The sequence below is a fragment of the Phaseolus vulgaris genome, chromosome 3 (genome assembly GCF_051622355.1).
Source record: "Phaseolus vulgaris cultivar YP4 chromosome 3, ASM5162235v1, whole genome shotgun sequence".
Lineage (NCBI taxonomy): Eukaryota > Viridiplantae > Streptophyta > Magnoliopsida > Fabales > Fabaceae > Phaseolus > Phaseolus vulgaris.
In genome coordinates this window covers 7,060,770-7,084,810 of record NC_143500.1, presented here as the reverse complement: position 1 = coordinate 7,084,810, position 24,041 = coordinate 7,060,770, and the positions used below count along the sequence as shown (strand labels likewise).

At 27.6% G+C, this 24,041-nt stretch overlaps 2 protein-coding genes across 3 annotated transcripts; one reads left to right on the top strand and one right to left on the bottom strand.

Annotated features, from left to right (window-relative positions):
• Positions 1-4,203: 4,203 nt before the first annotated feature.
• On the bottom strand, positions 4,204-15,134 carry BGLU40 (beta glucosidase 40). Its single transcript, XM_068605698.1, has 13 exons — positions 14,994-15,134; positions 12,524-12,590; positions 12,235-12,293; positions 12,077-12,152; positions 11,176-11,247; positions 9,969-10,056; positions 9,618-9,873; positions 8,648-8,763; positions 7,605-7,813; positions 7,447-7,478; positions 5,910-6,012; positions 4,467-4,575; positions 4,204-4,378 (listed from the first exon to the last, which is right to left on the bottom strand). The coding sequence occupies exons 1-13, from the start codon at positions 15,132-15,134 to the stop codon at positions 4,204-4,206; spliced, it is 1,503 nt and encodes a 500-aa protein (XP_068461799.1).
• A 2,841-nt stretch (positions 15,135-17,975) lies between these two features.
• On the top strand, positions 17,976-22,986 carry LOC137806386 (Cobalamin biosynthesis CobW-like protein). 2 transcript variants are annotated; one of them, XM_068606465.2, is made up of 9 exons: positions 17,976-18,228; positions 18,612-18,829; positions 19,215-19,329; positions 19,612-19,701; positions 19,998-20,168; positions 20,258-20,377; positions 21,314-21,424; positions 22,522-22,603; positions 22,706-22,986. In XM_068606465.2, exons 1-9 carry the CDS (start codon positions 18,100-18,102, stop codon positions 22,762-22,764), a joined length of 1,095 nt encoding a protein of 364 aa, XP_068462566.2. In that variant the 5' UTR covers positions 17,976-18,099; the 3' UTR covers positions 22,765-22,986. The 2 variants fall into 2 exon arrangements, 1 of the variants encoding a protein (XP_068462566.2); XR_016519408.1 differs by having other exon boundaries at positions 17,981-18,228; positions 20,038-20,168.
• The last annotated feature ends 1,055 nt before the right edge of the window (positions 22,987-24,041 follow it).

Genomic DNA, 24,041 nt, shown 5'->3' with positions numbered 1-24,041 from the left:
ATATGAAAGATATTTTGTAAGAACACAACTATACTTACTTGAGATTTAAATATGTGTTTGAAAAGGTTTTGTGGAATATATTCATGAGAAATTATGACTGATAATGAAAGAGATTTAATATGGATTATTAACTTGAATATATTGATTATGTGTTTTAAATTAATATATAAGAATGAAATGTATTGATAATTCATCTGATATTTCAAGATATTAAGAAATTGTTATTCAGTGATATATTTGCTCTGAGATATTGAAAATATTAAATCACTGACAATAAATATTTTTTTCCTAATGTTACTTTATGAACAATTAAGACGCAGAGGAAAACGAGAACAAATTTCCTTTTCAAGCGTCAAATGGATACAACAAAGTTATTACAAAGCAAGATTCGTAAATACAGTTAAAAACATTTAAGTTGTTGCACATAACAAGAGAAAGAAATCATAAAAGAGAACATGTGAGAACGAGCATTAAAGACGCAAGCCATAACCTTCCTTTTTTCAGTGTCTAATATGTTAAAGAGTTAGTACAACATTCGAGAAAGAGTTGATTTAAGAAGATGTGTGAAAAATGAGTACGTGACCAAGTGAAGAGCAAAATTTACACTTTGGAGAGCGAGATTCAAGGAACGTCAGATAAATTAGATCAACTTTCCCAAAAGAGAAAGAAATTGAGAAAACATGTGACACGACAAACAAAGCAAATATTTTCATACTCAGCTTCCAAGGTAATTACCGTGAAAACATCTGTGGCAAAGATATGATTGAAGATTCAAGTCACGAGTTTCAAAGGGTTAACATTCACATAAGAAGATAAAAAAGATACAATTCAAATTATTTCAAATGCTCAAAGACAAGAAGAATATAATCAAAGCAGATATTGCCATATTTAGCGTCTGATGACAAGAATATGATGAACAATGCATGAAATTAAAGGATACCCTTAGGTCACTTCATTGATGGATCAACGTTCACAAATGAACAAGAAGAGAAACAAATCAAATCACATTCAATGTGTAAGACGCAAAAGAATTAATCATTATCAAGGATTTCCATATCCAACATCTAAAGACTATATAAAGATCTTGAAGATGAACAACACAACAACGAAGCATACAAGGATATACAGATCATTACAAATGATTTAGCCTTCATTGTATTAGTGTTCTGAGAGAATATTTCACATATGCTATTTATAACACTCTTAGTTTGGGGAGTGAGCCTTATATTGTAAATCTTTCATTGTGTGAAGTTTACCTTGTGAGTTTTCACTGTTTTTTTTTTTTCAAGATTATTTTTCTCACTTGGTGAGAGATCTTAGTCTCAGAGGGAGATTAAGACTTGCTTCCATGAGAGGTGTTTAATACTTACTAAATGGAGAGGTGGAGAATACTTGTGTACCTAAAGAGATGTAGAATACTTATGTTAATAAAGACTCTTAAGTTGGTTTCTTAAGAGGACTAGATGTAGCTCAAGTTATGGGTAAACCAGTATAAACTAGATAGTTTAACCAATAAAAATCTAGAAGTCTCTAAGACTAATAATAAAATAGAAGAAGAAAATAAAAAAATTAAGTCAAGCTCTAAAAGATAAAAATGCTAAGCTAGAAGAAATGCAAAAGCAACTCTTGTTAATAAAAGAAAAATTAGGAAAACAAAAATTAAAAATAAATAAAAATGATCTAGAAAAATAAAACTCTACTTTAGGAAAGATAATCTCACAATCAGAGTTATGTCAGAAATCTCTAAATATCCTCTTAGGAAGCACTAAAGCCCCACATAATAAAAATGGTATAGGATTTAGAGAAAAAGAATATCATTATGTCGAAGCAAAAACTCACTAGCTCATAGTTTAATATCATCAAGTTAGAGCAAAAAAACATTAGCTTATTCCCTAATATCATCATCACATTGGAGAAAAACTCATTAGCTCAACCGTTTTTGAACAATGTTTGATATATTTTTTCTGATTTTCTTCCACTGTAAATTCCAACACAATCAAGATACATTCATAGTTAATCTCAATGTACTTTACTTTTTTCTCATAATTTTGATAGGACGGATTCACTCCACACAATTGACAATTATGGGGTTAATTATATTTTTTTTGTCATTATATGGAAACTACTATTCTATAATATTTTTTTCAGAAGCATTGAACAATATGTATGGCAGAAACATCTTCCACCATTTAAGGCATATTAAGGGTAATTTCTTCATTTTGGATGATTAATTATTATTTTTTATTAAAAGAAAATTATTAAATAGAAATTAATTTTAAAAATACAAAATATTAAGTCACTATATTGACTAAATTAGATGTGAAAATTAAAAATATTATTGGTATCTAGGGTACTTTCTATTATCAATAAATAATTTCTATATTGATATTTAATTAGGTACAAAGGTTTTAAAAATCAAATTCTTTAGATTTGTGGTAGTTAAAACCTTGGTAGCTAATTAGAAACCAATTTATAAATTTTATTAATAATTAAAACTACTTTAGATACCAATATTTGTTTAATTTTTAAAATAATATCTAATTTACTCAATATAGTGATTAATTATTTGTGATATCTAAAATTTGGTTTCTATTCAATGATTTTCTTGTAGTGTAATCCAATAATTGTTCAGACATTTGTTGTAATGTTGAGAGGTAAAAGTAATTATTATTAGTGGAACCAAACACTATAAGAAAGAGCCTCAATAACTTGTTTCTAGTTTTAGGTTTGCATTAACAAACAATTACTCTAACTTTATGGTTTCTTGTTTTAGATTTGGTAAGCCAATAATAAATTGCTTAATTAGTGGCTATATTCATTAGCAAATCCTTTTGAAATTGTAGAAAAAGAATTGTTATGCTCTGATCTGAAACCAAGTTTAATTAACTATTAAAGGATAACCCATTCTTTAACGTTTGCTAAGCTTCAATTGCTTAGTGGTAGGAATTATTTTTGCATTATTTTACTTTTGAGAAAGGTAATTCACTGCTACAATGCATCACTTTTTTGTGGTATACAACTGCTACAAATGTAAATATAGGGAATGTAATTTCTGATTCTTTCTAAACGCCCATAAATGTTAAGTTTTGCAAATTTAAAATGTTTTTGGCAATTTTTAACCAATAATATTTGTTTCTCATGTTTTAACAAAAATACCTGCACTTCCTAAAAAAACACTTAACAATTTGCGTCTGAAGTATAAGATACTCACCTATTTGATAGTTGTGAAATGACATTTGTAGTGGGTTTTTTATATCTGCCAAAAGATTGACAAATATTACAAAACAAAATATTCTAAAAAAACATTAGTAGTGATTATGTCTTTTTTTTATCATATGTTTTAGTTTCTATTGTATTATTTAAATTTAGTTGTATAATAATTTAGAAGATTAAGTTAAAAATTATTGAGTAAAAACTAATTTTAGAAAAAATTATTATAGTGACTAAATTAGAAACTAAAATAATTTTTGGTTTCTAAATTAGTTTATATTTATTAAATAGTTTTTAAATTGGTATCTAATTAACTAAAAGGTTTTAACTACCGATTATTTAAATTCTAAATTTGATAGCAAAAATGTTGGTAACTAATTAGATACCAATTTAAAAACTATTTAAAAATAATATAAACTAATTTAGAAATCAAGCATTTTTTTCTCTAATATGGTCTCTAATTTAGTCAATATAGTAAGTAATTATTTTTAGTATCTAAAATTAGTTTTTATTTAATGATTTTCTTGTAATGTTATCATATATTTTCAAATGAATTAATGAAGTGCATGTAAGAGAGATGAAATTATTTTAATGTATTTAAAAATTATTAAATAAAAATTATTAGATTAATGATGCATTGAAATTAAAATTGAAAGATTTTTATTTATTGTCTGTTTTAGATGTCAAACTTCTGTTAAATTTTTTTTTTCTTAAAAGACGTTTTGGTAAGTTGAAAAAGAAAAAAATATATAAATTATTTTCAATTTTCACTCGTCAACAATATGAAACTATATTAAGTTATTGAAACACACATCATAACTAAAAAAAATATTTTTAAATACTGTGTAATCCAATTGAAAGATTTTGCTATAATTCTCCTCAGCCCAGTTACACCATTATTACAAAGAAGTTATACAAGTTGTTGTTGCAGGAGTGAAATATCATGTCTCATTTCCAATTTCCCATTACATTGTAAATCATGCAATAATTTTTTTAAGTTGATTTCAAGAAGTTCTTGAACCATTGAACAGATTGTTTTGGGTATCTCTTGAGATTGTCTTTGTAATCAATGAAATATAGACCAAATCTAGAAGTGAATCCAGATTGCCACTCCCAATTATCCAGTAGTGACCATGCAAAGTAGCCTTTCACATTGCATCCATCTTCTCTGTCAACAAAAATAACATTCAAATTTTATTAGCTTCATAAATTATGGATCTTAACTTATAATTGTAATCATAAAATACATTACATACTCAATGGAAGCTAATAGGTTAATTAAATAGTCATTGTGGTATTTAATCCTTTTCTCATCCTTCAAAGCATCTTTGATGGAGATAGATGGCTCATTTGGATCATCCATCCCTATGAAAAGTGAGAGAGTGTGAATTAGAAAATTATGATAAATGATGATTTTTTTTTCTTCTAAATTATGGAATATGGAAACTATATAAAAATGTAACCAAATAAGTGAACAAACCTAATAGGTTCCTAAGTGAATGCATTCAAATTGGTGCAACCTAGTTTAACTTAGCCAAAAATAGGTTGTGTCTAGCAACAAGTCTTGTATTTTTAGTAAAAGTATCATACTTTATATCACTTTAATTCACTCTTCTTTAGCAATTCTTGGTTTCAACAAGCCACTCATGACTCTTTTGATTCATCACAATTCATTGATGAGTAATATCAACTATGTAAGTTGTTTTTTTTTTTCTGAAAAATTCCTTTTCATTTAGTGGTTATTGGAAGAGTGTATTTAGGAAAGTTAACCATTCATCTTGTGCTCTTACAAAATATCATAGTAGAGTAGTAATGACTAAAAAAAATTATAAATGTCGTTAATTTTAGAGATAAAAAATAATTAGTTGTTATATTAATTAGATTAGATACTTATTTATAAATTACAAAAAATTATTGATATTTAAATTAGTTTATATTGTTAATAAATAGTTTCTAAATTAATATCTAACTAGCTTTTTTTATCAATAATAAAGAAATAAAGAATTAATAAATAAGAATTACTTCACGGGTGATTCAACCTTTATACAAATTACACTTTAACCTCATCCTACCTCCCGAGGAACACCTACCAAATAGACAAAATCAAAGATACAAAGAAAAACAAAATGACAACAAGAGCATCAACAAACCAATCTCATGCAGGTCAAGGGGTCCAAACACCAATTAGAATAAGAGAACGACCTACCTCGAGTTTTTGAATGAATCCAAGACCAAACACTGACTTGAACCATTGCAAACACTTCAGACACATCAATCTTTCCTTTTTAAAAAATAGCGTTGTCCCCGTGTTTCCAAATTTCACTCACCACTCCAACCCAAATTGCTCCCCAAAAATAATTAACCAAATCTAACTAGCTACTTAAACTACCAATTATTTAGATTCTATAGTTAGAATCTTGGTAGTCAATTAGATATCAATTTAGAAACTATTTATCAATAATAGGAATTGATTTAGATATTAATAATTTTTTTAGTCTATAAAATAACATCTAATTTAGTTAATATAACAACTAATTATTTTTAATCACTAAAATTGATTTTCATCTTCCAGTGACAAACACACATTCTATCTAAAATGCCTACATAAAAAGTACAATTTCATATTATATATAGAAATCGTATTTTTTGTTTAATGTAATTCATTGTACTTCAAACTTTGCTTATAGTTTTAAGATTACCATTTTCTGTGACAATGACCAGAGGATTTCCATATTTTTGTTTGATGTAATTCAGTGTACTTCTCATCCCTTGTGGTACTATATACAACCATAAAGAATTTGCCTGCAACCCATAATTTGAATATCATTACCATTATTGATAACATTCAAGTTTAGATACTCAAATACTATAACTCTGATTGTAAAAAAAAACAATTTATTTAGATGAATTCAAACAAAAACTTATGAAGCTTAATTGAATGCGCATAAAATAGAAGATAATAAAGATATAAATTGCATAAATAAATATTTTTGTACTATTCTAAGAACATTTTTAATGAAAGTTTTTTATATATAAGTTTCTTACCCATAAAACCAATATTTTAATGTGAGTTCTGTAAATATAGACTTCTTAAAATTGAATAGAGTTTTTCTTGTATAAATAATTTTCTTCAAAAGTAATCCATTGTAGGATTTATATTAAAATATTATTTCTATTTATAAAAAATTCACATTAGATCTTCTAATATAGTTGTATATCTTGTAGGCTTGACATTTATGATATTAATTTATGAACATAATTTATGAGTGGTGTTTATAATGTAGTAGTAGGCTTTGGACTTGAAATTGAATTAAACTATAAGAGTTTATAAAATAAATAAAGTGAGTTGTGAGCTTGGTTAAAAAGGGTTGTCAATATTAATAGAGAAGTCTTCTTCATTTAAACTCAAATCACACCATCCATTATTCTTATAAAGAAAAATGGGTGTCATTTTTTAAAATCATGAATGTAGTATATACTTACTTAAAATAATTAGAGAGTCATCAAGTTATTTTATTAAATACACAAAAAAGTATTGTGTTTATTTTAAAACTAAAGGAAATATAAATATCATTTTGGTATGATTTTCAAAATAGATAAGTGTAATTTATCTTATTATTTAGGTTAAATTTTTGTTTCTCCATTCATCATAATCATGGATTATGTGAAGGTTAATGAGAATAATGAAGGAATGAAAAAGTAAAAACATTTATTTGATAGTCAAACTATTTATGAAGTGAAAAATCTTAATATATATCAAAGATTAGAAGTAGCTCTAGTGTTTTTGAAGTCAACTAACATAAAAGTCAATTATATCATTTTCTTCTTCAACCTCTTAAACTTCTTTATGCTAAAATTTATTCATTTAGCAATTGGTATTGAATTGTGATATTTAATAATCATCTTTCAACCAAATTTCTTTGTTAGTATTTGTGAAAAAAAATGATTAAATAATAATTTTTTTTTAGTATTTCTACTTGTACTTTTATTTATACTTTTTAATAAAATAAATTAATTTCAACACGAACATTACATTTGTAACTCATTCACATCAAATCATAACATAAATAATGACCTAAGCATGAATCTTTGACATAGTTTTATTATTTTTATTATTATTATTATTATTATTATTATTATTATTATTATTATTATTATTATATTTCTTTCCTTCATCATCATTATGATTCAAACATTAGTTGGAGAGAAAACAATACTCCCATTTATAGACCTTACCCTTTCTCCAATAACATTGGTGCCATTAAATGCTGAAATGAATAAAAAAAGCATAAGAAAAGTCAATTAGGTCCACAATAATCAAATACATCCAAATAACTCATGAAATAAATAAATAAAAAAGAAGAAAAATGAATTAATATATAGTTTTAACTTACGAAGAGTAAGAACACCAGAGTCCTCAATGTAATCATGAAGTGAAACAGCAACATTGTAAACATAAAGTGTGGTGTAATGATTGATTCCCACAAAATCTAATGAACCTTTAAGAAGATTTGCTTGAGATTTTGAAAATTTTGGTAACCTATTACCTACTCTGCTTCTCATTATCACTGGATAATCTCCAAAAACCAATGGCTCTAAAAACCTGTGAACAAATTCAACCACTCAAATTATTAAATTAAAACCTCCATTCAACACTTGTTTCCAAAGATAATGTGATAATTAAAAAATATATAATTATAAAAAAATAAAAGGCAAATTAGTGAGTGTCAATTTATTGTGTGTCAACATGTCCTTATTTCATAGATTTTGTACAAGTTTTTCCATTAATAGTTAGATAAAATAAAAATAGCAAAACAAAACAAAATAAATTGTTAAGTTAAAATTAATTTATAAATAAACTAATTTTAAAAAAAAAATTCCATGTTGGAGATCCCACGTAGGATAATTCATTGTATATAAGTGACTACAAGAAAAATACGAATTACATACGAATCAAAATCTGTACGTAAACAGGTATTACATACGGATATAATCCATATGTAAATTTTGGCACCATAAAATAGAATTTACAGTGAATGGGATTCAAAGTCAGGTTTCTTCAATAACCAAAGAAAATTTAATCACTACACCAAGCAAATTCTTTAATCTTAATAAAAAATATAAATAGGTATAAATAATAATTAATAATAAAAAAAAAAATTTAAAAAAAATTACATTACATACGAATTTTTGTCCGTATGTAAACCTGTTTTACATACGGATTTTGGGTCTTACGTACGGATTTTGGTTAAGGTAATTCCAATTTTCTTTGTAGTGTTTTAACATGTAGGTAAAAGGTTATTTGTTTTATTTTTCATTTCTAGAAATGCTTCTCGAGAAATTTCTCCAAACATATTTTAATCTCTAACAAAATCAAGATTTAAAGATAGATATTTAATTGTGTGGTTGATATGCAAGATTTTACATAATAATTTACCAGCCCAGTTGAAAATCTAAGGCTCTTTGAGCTGCTTCAATATCTTCTTTTGAGCTTGTTGCTGGCTCCACCCAAATTACATCCAGAGATATCCCAATAGACCCACCTTGTATTTTCTATAGAAGAATAATATTATTTTGTTAATAGATTTTAATGAATGTAGTTAAAGATTAGGAGAATATGTTGGAGAGATAAACCTTAATATCAATTTATCTTAAGAAATTTTTTTTAACATATCACTTGCTATCGAGTCATTATCAGACTACTCACAAATATCTAGTTCTACGTATGAGATGTTTATGTCTCGACATGAGTAAAGTGTGTTGAATATCTCATATTGAATAGAGATGAGATCAATTAATACACTACAAGAAAATCATTAAATAAAAACTAATTTTAAAGACAAAAAATAATTAGTTACTATATTGACTAAATTAGATACTATTTTATAAACTAAAAATCTATAAGTGTAGTAAGTAGTTTCTATAATTAATAAAATTTATAAATTAATTTCTAAATTAGTATCTAGGTTAAAACCTCGATAGCTTATTAGATTATATAAATTTTATTAATAATAAAAACTACTTTTGAGACCAATAAATTTTTACTCTATAAAATATTATTTAATTTAGTATATAGTAACTAATTATTTTTTATCTTTAAAATTTATTTTTATTTAATATTTTTTTAGTAATATAAGTGGATGCAAATATTACTTTACAAGTCGATTTTATAAAGATGAATTAAGTTTAAATTCACTTCTTAATATGATATCAGAATTTTTTCTAATTACATTTTGTTGTCTATCATGTCACCTACTATTAGATCGTTATGAACCACCTACTATTATCTAGTTTCATATTATATTATATATATATATATATAAATAAATAAGAGACATGAAAATCTTGCACAACCCTAAATTGAAAATAAGATGGCATGCATATGTACATGAAAATATATTTATTACCTTGTACTTTTTCCTGTAAATGTCTACTACTACTGCATGAGAATTAAGAACATTATGAGCCACGATATAAGGTTCAGTAGAAGAGTTTCCATGTCTGCATAGTTGATGAAGAAGAATAGAACATCGTCCAGGAGCTTCAAGTCCAACATCATATCCCATCATTGCAAATGTATGAGGCTCATTGAAAGTGATCCAGTGTTTCACTCTATCTCCAAATTTTTCAAAGCATAATTCAGCATATCTTGCAAACTCTTTTCTGTTCAATAAATGCAAAACATTCATATAAATTACTTCTATTATCACTATATAATAGTAATATTGTGAAGTTATAATATGAATTAAATTTCATACATGATAAAAGGGCTAAGCCATCCCTTATACTTGTCTTCTAAGGCTTGGGGTAGATCCCAATGATAGAGAGTCACATATGGTTCAATTCCTACAAATATATATACCAATGATCATGATAATTAGACTCTTATAAAAGGTATATGTATACAAATAAATTCATGATACTTGTATTAACTTGCTTTCAATTTTTCTTCATTTATATTCCTTTACGTTTAAGAGAGTGATAAAGGTATTTGGATCTTTTATTCACATCAATAATTTGTTTGTTAAAGATTGGGTTAAATATGTTTTTTATCTATGTATTATAACACGAAATTGGTTTTTGTCTCTAGTTTAAACTTTAGGTCATCTAGGTATCTATAGTATGGAAATGATTGGAATATAGGTATTTTTGTATATGTGAAATGATTGTTAGTTTTTTTTCAAAATTCGTTATTATTTTGATTGCATACCGGTGTCTACAATAACTACGTTTCTTTTTCCTGACTGGTGCATAGACCTGATTGCTTGTATGGGGATGATCTTATGAGATATTTACTTAGTATGGTTGTTTGTCTCAGGCGACTTTCTCTAGGTTAAGTTAGGAGTGTTTTGTATAGGCATATATGGGAGTATGTCTACTAGGAGTGATTAAGGTTATCATTATGTACAAGGGTTGAACCACCTCTAAAGTGACTCATATTTATTCATTTTTTATTGTCGATAAAAAAAAAGCTTTCAATGAACTGATGAAGTAGAATGTAATCTCAAATTAAATCAATTTCACATACAGAAGGACTTATTTCAACTATTTTCATACTACAAACACTTAGAAAGTCTAAAATTTGGATCAAGACAAAAACCAATTTCTTATTATAGTCGAAAAACATATTTAACCCTTAAATTATACAATGTATTAATATTTCGAATTTTGTTTTGGTAAATTAGAATGATATTTTTAAAATTTTCTTAATATATATTGTTTGTTTAATGATCTTCCTTACTAAAAGCAACTACATGTGCAATGTAAGAATAAATGACAATGTATAAAACAAATAAAATGTTCTATGTAAAATTAAAAAAGAAAAAGTGGGATACCATTGTACATTGAAAAGTTTTCAAAGTGTATTTTTTTTTTCTAACCCTAAACCCTAGATAAAGCATGCATGTGTTCGAATAAATTTTTATATTTTTTCAAAACATTATTTATGATAATAATAAATTTTACCTTTGGCTAGTAAAGCATTGATGAGTTTATTGTAGTGATCTATTCCTGCTTGGTTAATCTCTCCAGATCCATCTGTTACATTAAGTTTTGCATCTTATACTTGTTCAAATTCAATTTCTAGAATAGTCGTAATTTTCAAGGTTAATACCAAATATTAAAGCAGCTTAAACAAATAATTGTATAATAATTCAACTAAAGATTTGAGGAATGATAAGGAATTAAAAGTAAGAAGGAAAATTGGTTTTTCATTCTGATATTTTTTTTAATTAAATATGTTTTTCGTCTTTTTACTATAATATGAAATTTGTTTTTGTTTTTTATTCAAACTGGAGATCATCCTGGTTCTTGTAGTATGTAAATGACTGGAAATGATTCTTCTGTATATGAAATGATGGTTAGTTTTTATTAAAGATTGATAATTATTTTTTTTTAAATTCGTTGTTGTTTTGACTGTAGAATGATGTCCACTGTACCTACTTCCAATAGGTTGATGAAGTGAAATCTCAAATTAAACCAATTGTATATGCAGAAAGACTCATTTCAATCATTTACATATTATAATATCTAAATGGTTAATGTTTAAACCAAAGAAAAACCAATTTTGTGTTATAATACAGGACGAAAAATATATTTAATCCTTTATTTTATTGTTAAATATTAATTTATGGTTTCCCCGTTACCTTGTAATATGTAACATTTCATTCGAACAAGTAAAATAGCAATGTCTACCTATGTATCGTTTTTGTTAACATATGGATTCATGTGATGACAAATAATGGTTGTTACTTGAGGTGTCAGTCTAACTGAGATGTCAAGTAGCATATTGATGCCTAACATGAAAGCTTTTTATATAAAAAATAAATAAATAAAATACCAAATGTTTGAATGGTAAAATGCTTACATGGAAAAATTCGAGACCAAGAAATTGAAAACCTATAAGCATCCATTCCAATGTCTTTCATAAGTTGTACATCTTCCTACTTGCAAAAAAAATTATCAATTTTAGAAATCATAGAAATGAGACTTAAAGGAAAGATGATAAAATTTTACTCATCTTACTTCATAACGATGGTATTGATCCACTGCAACATCACCATTACTATTATCCACTATTTTTCCTGTCACAAATGCAAGACAAATTGCTGTAACAACATTTTTTTTTTAGGGTTTAAAGTAGTTGAATTTTCAAGATTGTTATATTTTTCAAATAAAATAATATATACTGATATTATTCAAAACATACAAAATCACTTTTTAATAAATTAGTATTCAAAATGATTAGTTTAAGAACAATAAGAATTTTTTCCAATTAATTATTTTATTTTTTAGAGTCATTTTAATAACTTACCAGATGAATGAGAAAAAGTATCCCAAACAGATGGCCCTCTTCCATCTTCTTTTACGGCCCCTTCGTACTATAACAAAATCAACAATATTATTATAATTCAACTTATATGTAAAAATAAAAACTATATGCAAATAATTATAATATTTTTTACATTTTTTATTGTAAAACTTTGAAACTCACAATTATAAGTATTTTACCTAATATTATTAAAAAAAATATTAAATAAAAATTAATTTTAAAAATTATAAATAATTAGTTAGTTATTATATTGACCGTATTAAATTAAAGATAAAAATTATTAATATATAAAGTAATTTTTATTACTAATAAAAATATATAAACTAATTTTTAAATTAGTATTAATTAGTTATCAAAGTTTTAATTACAAAAATTTATAATTTTAATTAATTGATAACTAATTAAATATAAATTTAAAATTTATTTTATAAATTTTTATTAATAATAAAAACTATTTTAAATATTAATAATTTTTTAATCTTTAAAATAATATTTAATTTAATTAATATAATAATTACTTTTATAAACAAAATATTTAATAATTTTTTGTAATGTATTATTATGCATATAATTCGATCGATGAAAAGTTAAAATCGTAGAAAATCTTTAGGTTAAAAGCATGGATTTAATTTTTATTTGACAAATAAACTTTACTTTGTATAGGTTTATTATTCACATAGTGTTAGTTAATAATTCATACCAATATTACGATTATAAAAAAAAAACTGAGGTAACTGCAAGATTCATTAATGTTAGTTATTAACAGAGTTGTTTTACCTAAAACTGAAATGAACTTGTGTAAAATCGAATGAAGTGGTTAAAAAATGGTAAAACTAAATAAAATTGGCAGCTAGTTGATTTGGATCGGGCACCATAACTCAGTTCCAAGAACACAACAAAAATTACTTTCAATTTAAAGTAGTTTGATATTATAATTTTTGTCCAATACTGTAAAGTTTTGCATTTACTTTTGATTATTATATATAGCGAGTTATGAAAATTGTAAGATAATTTTGTTTTTCTTATTTTGGTTCATATCTCTAACTCCTTGTTTAAGAAGGAAAAGAGGGTCTTTAGCAGTATGTTCTCCTATGTAGAGTAAAGGGGTAGTTTTCTTTTTTCAGCTTTTATATTCTTGAAGATCCCACATCGACTAAATATTAGAGTCTTTCATTGTATATAAGTGAGTGCAAACCTCAATCCTATGAGCCGGTTTTATGGAGTTAAATTAGGCTTAAAATTCACTTCTTAATATGGTATCAGAGCCATTTTTGAGCCTATCCGAACATGAGATTCTTTCTTATATTGTATTTTTATTTGCAAATTTCGTATTCTAAATTTTATAATTCGGTATTTTTTTAAATAATGGGGTGTGAGAAGAAATTATGGTGCTGCAGGAAGAATATGCCTGGTGTTGATTAACAAATGTTTTTTTATCTCTTGGGTCATTTGGTTCCCTATTTTTCAAATAAGGCTCTGCTATTTACAGTCACACTTTTCATAAACATACTCTTTTTGTTTCTCTTCTTTAAATTGCCATATTTATCATCATTTTTCTCTCTCATTTATGCTGCTATTCCACTCACACACGCTCTTATGAATTACAATTATTTTGAGAATCCCTTTTGATTTTCATGTTTAAAAAAAAAATCAAAATATTAAGAAAATAAAAATGTGTTTCAAAAAGCTATTCCCCCAAATCTTAAAAAAAAAAAAAAACTTTCTTAAACAGTAATTATATATTGTACGGCACAAATTTATAGAACTTAAAAGGTAAAAAGGAAATCATCACTTACCTATAGTATTTTGATTATGTCTTTTTCTTTTAAGGTGAATTAATATTGAAGCAAATGAATATTTTTGATTTAGAAAACAAAAGAAAAATATATGAAAAAGGGTTAGACACTACAAGAAAATCATGAAATAAAAACTAATTTTATAAACAAAAAATAATTAGTTTGCTATAGTGACTAAATTAGAGACCATTTTAAAAACTAAAAAAAAGATTTAGAATCTAAATAATTGGTAGTTAAAACCTTGGTAGCTAATTAGATAATAATCTAGAAACCATCTAACAATAATAGAAACTAATTTAGAATTTTTTTTTTTTTTAGTTTTTAAAATAGTCTCTAATTTAGTCACTATAACAAATTAATTATTTTTTGTTTCTAAAATTGGTTTCTATTTTGGTGATTTTCTTGTAATGAGAGAATAATGAAGATGGAATAAAAATGATAAGGTTGGTAACTTATAAGATATAGAGTTCACATATCAACATTTAATTCAAATTTTGTTTTTATAAATTTGTATACGTTTTAATTCTTGTTTTAAACAATAATTCGAAAGTGAAAGTGGTTAGAATTTTTAAAATAGAATTTAGGAAAATATTGATGAATAATGGTGATGCAAATAGATAATACATATTTGAGTGTTGAAGAGTGAAAAGAAAAACCTGAAAAGCTGAAGCAGCAGTGCCAAAAACAAAAGGTTTTGGAAAGCTTTGCCTATTGATCTCTGAGAAGCATTTTTCAATCTGAGAAATTACACTCAGAATCACTGCTATTGCTACAAGATTGCTTCTTCTCAACGCCATGGATTTTGCTCAATGGAACAATTAAGAGACAAAAACTAGGGCTAATCAATTTATTCTCTTTTCAAGTTCTGTGATTCTAGGGCATAACGACCTTGTATCATATATATCTTTCAGTGGCTGACTCAAATTCCTGCAAACTTAAATTGTTGCAAGCTTCCACTGATATAACAACAAAACTAACACATTTTAATTTCTACTGCGTAGATCACAAAGCAGTTGCAAGACATTTTTCAAGACATAAACCTACGAATCGGTGGTTTCTCTAGGGTTTCTTGCTTGCAGGCCCCTCTGGTTGGTGGAGATAAATATATGAGTACCTTTATGATTTCTATTTTAATATACTAAAAATATATCATCTTGCTTAATGTATTTGATCTAAGATACTTCTCACTTATCCTCTATTTAGGGTTTAGGGTTTGAGATTTCTATTGCTTCCTTGTGTTTGTTTTGGTTGTTCCTTTATCAATCTAGTAGATGTTTTTAGGTAGAAGTATGGTAAAGTGTTTTTCTGTATAAGGGTTGGATCACTCCTGAAGTGGTTACCATTTATTCATTTTTCATTCTTGATAAAAAGAAAGGAGGAGCGTGATTTTTGTATTTGTTTCAATGAATTTGAGATTGAGAGTGATTTTTCAATCTTCACACATAAAGCCTAAAATGGAAACATTCGACAAATCTTATTAAAATAGATATTAATAAATTTTAGTAATAATGAAAATAAATTTTAAATTTAATTCAATCTTACCAAATTATTTTTTTTATGTGAGATTTACACTCATTTATACTTTATAAGTGGTATATGTATCAATTATCTCCTCTAAAACATTTTAATAACATTTTTGTCTCTCTTTTAATACTTGCATGTAAATGTTTGAACACATCATTACATGGTCTTTGGATTTCAAAACAAACTCCAAACCTTTCTGGATTGGTCATTAATAAAAATGAAAAAATTAAGAGCAATCATCAATTATATTCACTTGAGTTGTAGACAACTTTGTTGATGTCAGATAAATATTATTTCTCTTCTCTCCTTACCACCAATGTCTCTTTAGCATACTTCAATTTTCCATCACCAAAAGAATTATGATAACTATCTTTTGCCAAGTAACTGTATAAAGATCAAGCTGAGGTGTATATTAGGGATGTGTCTAACTTTTTCAAATGCAACTTGCAATCGGTATATTAGTCTCTAAGCAAATTATCCAATGCCAATAAAATTGATTACACTTTGATTTCATAATCAATGACAATTTCACCATTAGATATAACTACAATTGTAACTTTATATTATCCTCTCTTCTATATTATTTCTTCTATCTTTCTTTATCGAGGATTGCAAGTCTTGGTTTATTGCAATGGAAACATGTGATATATTTTCTTGTCCTTGACTTTCTTCTTGACTTATTACGATCATTAAATCTCTGAGAATTTTCGTACATATTTCTTTTCCTCAACTCCATAACTAAATTTATTTTGAGTTGAGGAGATAACCTTATTATTGCCCTTCCTCCTAGTTTTTTTCATTTAAAATACTATCTTTAATCATGTCAAAAGTCAATTTCTCATTAGGTGGAAAGTTGCTCAAAGATACCACTAAAGTGTCCCAATGTCTCATGATAAACTAGACAACAACAATGCAAGTAACTCATCATGCCGAAAGCTCTACCATGAAGACGGTAAGGTTGTGCCTGTGTTTTTTGTTGGGTCTTATTTACTATTCATGATGATTCAAGACATTTTCAAGAAAATGTTTTTTTAAAACCTGTTATATTTTTAAATTAGTTGATTCAGGTTTTAATCGGTTAAATTCACTTCAACTAAAACCTTGTGACTTTAGTAAAATATTTTAACAAATTCATTTATTGTATGATATGACTTCTTAATTTAAGTGAGACCAACCTTATTTTATACCAATAATATTTTATTTGAAACAAAGTCGTAACTTATAATAATTTTTTTTCTTATTCTCTTAGATACAAAAGTAAATTGCATCATTTTAATGCAAAAACTCGTGTTTATGTAAGTTTACATGCATTTTTTTTTTATCTCTTATCACAATGTTGTCCCGTTAATATTCTATTCACTTGACATCATCTTCCACTCACTTATTCCTTCTTCTCACACCTTATCCAAGACTACTCAAGAGTATAAAATAATTCATAAATATTTTGGAGCGAATATCAATTAAGTAACAAAATGACTTCTTTTTTTAGAAAAAATGTGTAAAGGGTATCTAATATCCGTGTTCATTAGTAACCATGATTTTCCCTTTTCATTGTCAAGAAATTTATAAATACGTTTCTTAAAAGCGATTACAACAAATATCTTTTAGAAACGAATCAATGTTATATTGTTATACGATAATAGATAGATCTTTATGACTTTAATATAATTTTTTTATTTCCAAATTACTAATTGACGTATTTTAAAATATATGAATTCTTTATGTTTTAAGAGTTTATTGATTATATAAAATATAAAATATTGAATACCCAAAAATGTAAAATATTGCAAAGATAAAACTAGAAGAAGAATTTAAAAATATAAAATATTACAAAGTCTAGAAGGAGAATTTAAGATTAATTTAAAAATATAAAAATATTACCAAGAGTAAACTAGAAGAAGAATTTAAGATAAAATTAAAAAATAAAAAAGATAGCATTGGGGATGACTGTTCTACCCCTTTTTAACACAAATAAAAAATTGAAAATGGTTCATTATTAGCCGAATAAATGTTTGGTATAGTTATTATTAAAGTTTTAATAAATATAAAATTAATAAAGAGACTAATACTTTTGAGGATACAAAACATATTAAACCATTTCAATTAATTGTTTTAAAATATGATTATTGAAAAGGATTATAAATTCGGAATTTCGTGTTTGTGAACACGAAGAATTGGGAGAAAGAGAAAAGAGAAGAAAAGCCACTAACGCAACATAGAACAAACCAGTTGAAGAAGATGGAGCACGAAGAAGACGAAGAGCCACCTCTTGCTGTTCAGATTCAAGGAAATGATGAATTCGTTTCCCAAAAATCTTCTGTTGGAGTCACTCTCATCACTGGCTATCTGGGTGCGGGCAAGTCCACTGTAAGTTTTTTTAAACCCTTTTCTATGCCATCATTCCAAGCACCCCATCGTTTTCTCTGCTCTTGATTCACTCTAAATTTTCCATTTTTCCAATTTTTGGGCAATAGGGCAGTTTAAAGTTATGTGCTTTTTCACTTTGGTTGCGTTGCTCTTGTTGTTGCTTGTTGGCACTAGTTCAATTGGAATGATGACGATGTTTTTGTGTTTAGTGGAGTGGAATTGTGATCTTGGGCAATAGGGAAGTTTAAAGTTATGTGCTTTTTCACTTTGGTTGCGTTGCGCTTGTTGTTGCATGTTGGCACTGGTTCATTTGGAATGGTGACGATGTTTTTGTGTTTTGTGGTGTGGAATTGTGATCTTGTGACTGAATCGTTGGGTTTCAGCTAGTGAATCATATTCTGAATTCGCAACATGGGAAGAGGATTGCTGTCATTTTGAATGAGTTCGGTGAGGAAATTGGCGTGGAAAGAGCCATGATCAATGAAGGGGATAAGGGTGCACTTGTTGAAGAATGGGTTGAGCTTGCCAATGGGTGTATATGTTGCACAGTGAAGCATAGTTTGGTTCAAGCACTTGAGCAGCTTGTTCAGAGAAAGGACAGGTAAAGCAAGAAAATACTTCTATATTTGTGGTGAATTTGAGGCATGGAAAATTGAAGCCGCAGTTATGTCACTTCGGGTCTGTTTTGGAGTAACTGTTCCTTAAACACTTTTAAAAGAGAAAAGGAATGAAGAAAAATTAAATCTGTTTTTCACCACTTGCATAAGTTAATTTTATCTTATAAATAAGCTAATTTCATTTTCTTGCTTATATTTCTCTTCTAGAAGTGCTTATGGAAAAAATTTCTTCAAACAAACCCTTAATGTTGCCGTTCATTTTACCTTATTTTCGTTTTATCATGATTTGATATGGTGTTCGGTATAGTGGGCCAACTCTGCTACATATTTTGGCACGATTAAGTATTTTTCTGTATTGTTTCTCTTTAGGCTTGACCATATATTGCTGGAAACCACTGGATTGGCAAATCCAGCACCTTTGGCATCTGTTCTATGGTTGGATGAACAGTTGGAATCAGAAGTGAAGCTTGATTCTATTGTCACCGTAAGATTCTTTTTTGGATGGAGCTTACTATAATTTGTCTCCCTTTTCTGGCATGAACATGCTCTAATTTATAGACATGCTTATAGTTGTTTGATTTCATTCCATGTCAAATGAAACAAAGTTCTTTTCATTATTGTCACCTCCAGCAAAATTGTCATTGTTTTGTGTCTGTGGCTCTTCCATTCCACTTATATAATGATAGATGTTATTCTTTCCTTGGTATATATAAAAACATGGCTTGTGAATCATGGCCTCTTTTTGATCGAGTTTCTTCTCAACTAGGTGGTGGATGCTAAAAATTTGCGCTTCCAGCTTGATGAGCACCGTGGCTCATCTTCATTTCCTGAAGCATATTTTCAGATAGCATTTGCGGTAATTGTTTATTATATTGACTGGATATTGGATTATTAGTGCTTATTGATATCATATTTTTCGTTTTCCCATAGTACCTGCCAGAATTTCAAAGATTGATGGGAGGGGAGGATTATAGGAGGAGACATTACAAAATATATTTCATTTGGGACTCTTAAGTAATTGTTATGTATAATACTGATCTTGTACCCCTTTTATATTAATAATTTAGGTCAGGTATTGGTGTAATATATCTAGCTCAAGCATTTAGTGGAATCAGGCATTGAAGAGCTGATAATTTTTGCTACTTGTTTCAGGACATTATAATTCTTAACAAGGTTGATTTGGTATCTGCAGAGAGCTCTGGAGCTCTGGAGAAACTTGAGGAGGAAATACATAACATCAACTCTCTTGCAGAGATAATACATTCGGTCCAGTGTCAAGTTGACTTGTCTAAGATACTGAACCGCCAAGCTTACGATACCGCAGTTAATAATACATATTTTTGCTCTTTATGCTTAGTTTTTCTTCCCACTCCATGTGACTACTACTTACCTTTGCTATTTTTCTTTTTTAGCGTGTCACACATTTAGAGACTTTGTTAGAAGAGAGTCGTTCTTTGTCTACCAAAAAGCTTCATGATAGTGGTGTGAGAACCATATGCATTTCTGGGGCAGAGATGATTGATATTGATAAGGTATATACATAATGTGACGAATCAAATGAGAAAGGTATTTCTGTAAGAGGCACAAATATTGACCATTAGATTTTATCATATGAATGATCAAATTTAAAATATAAAGAACATTTAGGATGATCATGTGACTTTAACTATTAATCTCAATCATTCATGTATAGTTTGTATGACAAAGATTTGCTCCTCCTTTGTAAAAGTAGTTTTTTCACTAAATACATCCGCTCACACCCCCATGTATATAGTTTTCCCTTTCTCTACAGCTTCTAGTTGTGTATCATTGTAGTTTATTCAAGAGCTACTGGTTGCTTTGTGCTTGTTTGTGACCAAAGTTCACTCATAAAGCTAGCAAGGTTAAGTGATTATTTCTTCAAAATAAACTGAACCAAAAACAAATTTAGTATAGGGGAAAAAGTGGAAAACTGATTAGAACAATGTTTCCTTCTTTATTGGCCATTAAATCTTAACATGAATGATTAAGTGTAAAATATAAAAAGCATGTGATATTTTGGGATGATCATCTGACTTCAACCTTTAATCTCAACCATCCATGTATAGTTGTGTATGGTCAATATTTGCTCCTCTCATCTTTGTAAAGTTATCTTTTGTACTAGATGCGTCCACACACGGTTTTAAAATAGTCACTTGTTTTTAAAATCTCTCTCAAAAAGATAGGAAAGTTGTGCATTTATTTGTTCAAAATATGTTGAATTATGTTTCCATTATTTTTCCACTATTTTTCCACTGGCTCCACCAGAGCCAAAATCTTTGATTTCTTCATGGCATAAAATTGCTGCACTCTTTAATCTTATCTATTCATTGTTTCCTACTTCCTGTAATACATAACAGTCAACAAAATTTCTTGAACTCATAACAGTGTTTTGTATAGACCATTATCTGTCTTGTCTTCTATTTATATATTGTTTACAACCATGATAGACTCGAATATGGCTTGAGGAGATTCTCTGGGAGAAGAAATATGATATGGATGTATACCGTTGCAAAGGAGTGTTAAGTGTTCAAAATTCTGATGAACTGCATACTTTGCAGGTAAATTACACTTAACACGATTTAAATTTTCCACATGTTTGTTTCCTTGTGCTGCTACAATGTGTAAGACTTTGGTCGCTTTATTCATGTTGTTCTGTGTGGTTGGATATTTAAAATTTTGTTTATATCTTATTATTCAGTGTACCATTTCAATCACTATCACTGTTTGATAATAGTATTTAGTATATAAAACATCATCACCTCCATATGCTAAACTGGCAAGTAAACTTTGTGATCAACTACCAGTCTATGATGCCACCTACCTTCAATCCCTAGATTGTATATTCTGCAGCAATTAAATATTGTGCTGGCACTATGACATGGAAACAAGGATCTCCTTGAAGAATAATCTGCCAAATTCTCTGCCTTGGAAACTTTCAAGAGGTTCCTATTTGTTGCTTAAAATAACCTACCTTATTAACAATTACTCTCTCCACTAAGCATTTATTTCCAACCAGAATTATTTCCCACTAACTATCATAATGGCTAAGGAAGTTAAAAACAAACACTTAATCCTGGCCAAGAAAATATCAGAAGACACCTAAACTTATTCCAACAAAAATAATATGAAATTTGGTCCTAACTAATTATTTAGCCCAAAAGATCCACCCAAATAAACTCTAGTCCACAGATGCATCTTGAATGTAAAGCATTGGGCTCATTGGGTTCTTCAAGTCTTTAGCTTTCAGCTCCATGATTAATCTTTTAAAAACCCTTTTAATTCTTTTGGTTCTTGCTTTTAGTCAATGGGTGTTCCATCCATTACAAAGGATATTGGAAATTCAGACCTTAACAGATTCATACTACACACTAACTTCTAGTGTAGATTGATTTTAGTTCCTTATTATTTATTGTCTATTTACCTCTTGCAAGCATCAGGATTTGAAACACCAGATCCTAACCTGATTAAAGGGTTTTTTATCATTCATAAACTGCTTCTGAAGATTTGATAAGTTAATCTATTTAATATCCTCATGGATTTGTATATGCTATTTGATTGAGATGAATGCAAAGGAGTTGCATTGTCTTATTGATAGGTTCTTCTATTTATTTATTCTGTATTATTTCAAAACCATTTATTCATGATAATCTTGCAGGCAGTGAGGGAACTGTATGAGATTGTTTCATCTCGCAAGTGGAAAAAGGAAGAGAAACGCATAAATAAGATAGTATTTATCGGTAACATGATGAACTCTTCTTGTTTTAGCACAAATTTCGGATGAGAATAGACCCTCTTCACCTTGTTAACATACTCATTTTCTTCTTCTTTGTGAATGACAGGCCATAATCTGAAAGAAGATATTCTTATTAACTCTTTTAGAGATCGTGCAACCGTGTAAAGCTATGTTCAATAATCAATGATTTGGTGAATGATTTTGTGTTTCAACCAAATCACAATGTGTTTGAAATCATTGGCCAATTTCTGAATTACCATCTTGCTCTATTCATAGATTTTTGACAAATAGATGATGATTAATACTCCTTCCATCCTTTATTATAAGATATTGTTTTGTGATGTTTTTTACTTATTTTTTAATAAAACTTTTTTAATTTTCTTTGAATTGAATAGAATCTCTTTTCTTTGCAATGATTGTGGAATTAAGGAATTTAGTTTTACAAATTAAAATTTTTCTTCAATTATTTTTTTTTTATACATTTAATTGCTTGAGTAATTTAGAAAAATACTACAATTATACAGAAATTTAATATTATTAATTAAATTGATTCATTTTTTACTGAGTGTGAATCAATGTAAGAAGTGGTCCCTAAAAATGTGTCGAGATAATTCTGAATTTTCTAATTCCTTTTCTTTGCTTTCTCTCTCTCTCTCTCTCTCCCCTCTTAAATGTCAATTTTTCTTTTTACTATAAATCTTTAGCAACACACTATGCTCTATTCTTAATTTCATGGATATATTATTACACAACAAATCAAACTCATAAATATGTGATGATATATTCCTAGTTTCAACATTTATGGAATTTTCTATATATTATTCCAACATCCAAGAGATATCATCCTACTGTAATAATAGCTTTCATTCTAGTATAGGCATGGAACTTTTTTGAAGGTGTTTGGTCGAAGATGTAAAACTCTCTTGTGTTGATATGAGCTAAGTAAATCTAGCTTATATGAGTCAAATAAGGTCTAAAAAACAACTCAAATTGAGCATTTACAGTTGCATGGTTTCACAATGTGTTCAATAAGCCAAGCATTTGTGACAACCTTGTCAAAACTTATGATGTGTATTTTGAGTATGTTGTTCTAACTAAAACTCCATATTACCCACCTTCTACCATTATTTTCCTACTCTTAATAACTTTCCACACACTCCCCCTACCTGCATAAGTATTCCCTTTTTCTAGCAAAACTGGTCTGAAGTTGTGTTATCATGAATTGTATAGTCTTATTCTCCTCCATGGTAAACATCTCGTATTGAGTCTTGAGCAAGGTAAGTGGTAAGTTTATTTCTCTTTATCTCATTTGAGCCTTCATGAGACGGTGCTAGCATCCTCCACATTTCCTTGGTGTTAAACATAGCATAGATCTTACAAATTTCTGTTTTAGACAAGGTGTATGGCAGGATGTGTCTAGCTTTGACATTAAGTTGGTACAA

What these genes read in the sequence shown, in the direction of transcription:
- BGLU40 (XM_068605698.1), bottom strand. Translation starts at nt 15,134, where the DNA reads ATGGCGTTGAGAAGAAGCAATCTTGTAGCAATAGCAGTGATTCTGAGT. An exon ending in CTGCTGCTTCAGCTTTTCAG is followed by an intron (nt 12,591 to 14,993) that starts GTTTTTCTTTTC and finishes ATTTTGTTATAG; the next exon opens with TACGAAGGGGCCGTAAAAGA. An exon ending in ATCAATACCATCGTTATGAA is followed by an intron (nt 12,153 to 12,234) that starts GTAAGATGAGTA and finishes TTTTGCAAGTAG; the next exon opens with GAAGATGTACAACTTATGAA.
- LOC137806386 (XM_068606465.2), top strand. Translation starts at nt 18,100, where the DNA reads ATGGAGCACGAAGAAGACGAAGAGCCACCTCTTGCTGTTCAGATTCAA. An exon ending in TGGGTGCGGGCAAGTCCACT is followed by an intron (nt 18,229 to 18,611) that starts GTAAGTTTTTTT and finishes GTTGGGTTTCAG; the next exon opens with CTAGTGAATCATATTCTGAA. An exon ending in GCCAAGCTTACGATACCGCA is followed by an intron (nt 20,169 to 20,257) that starts GTTAATAATACA and finishes TTTCTTTTTTAG; the next exon opens with CGTGTCACACATTTAGAGAC.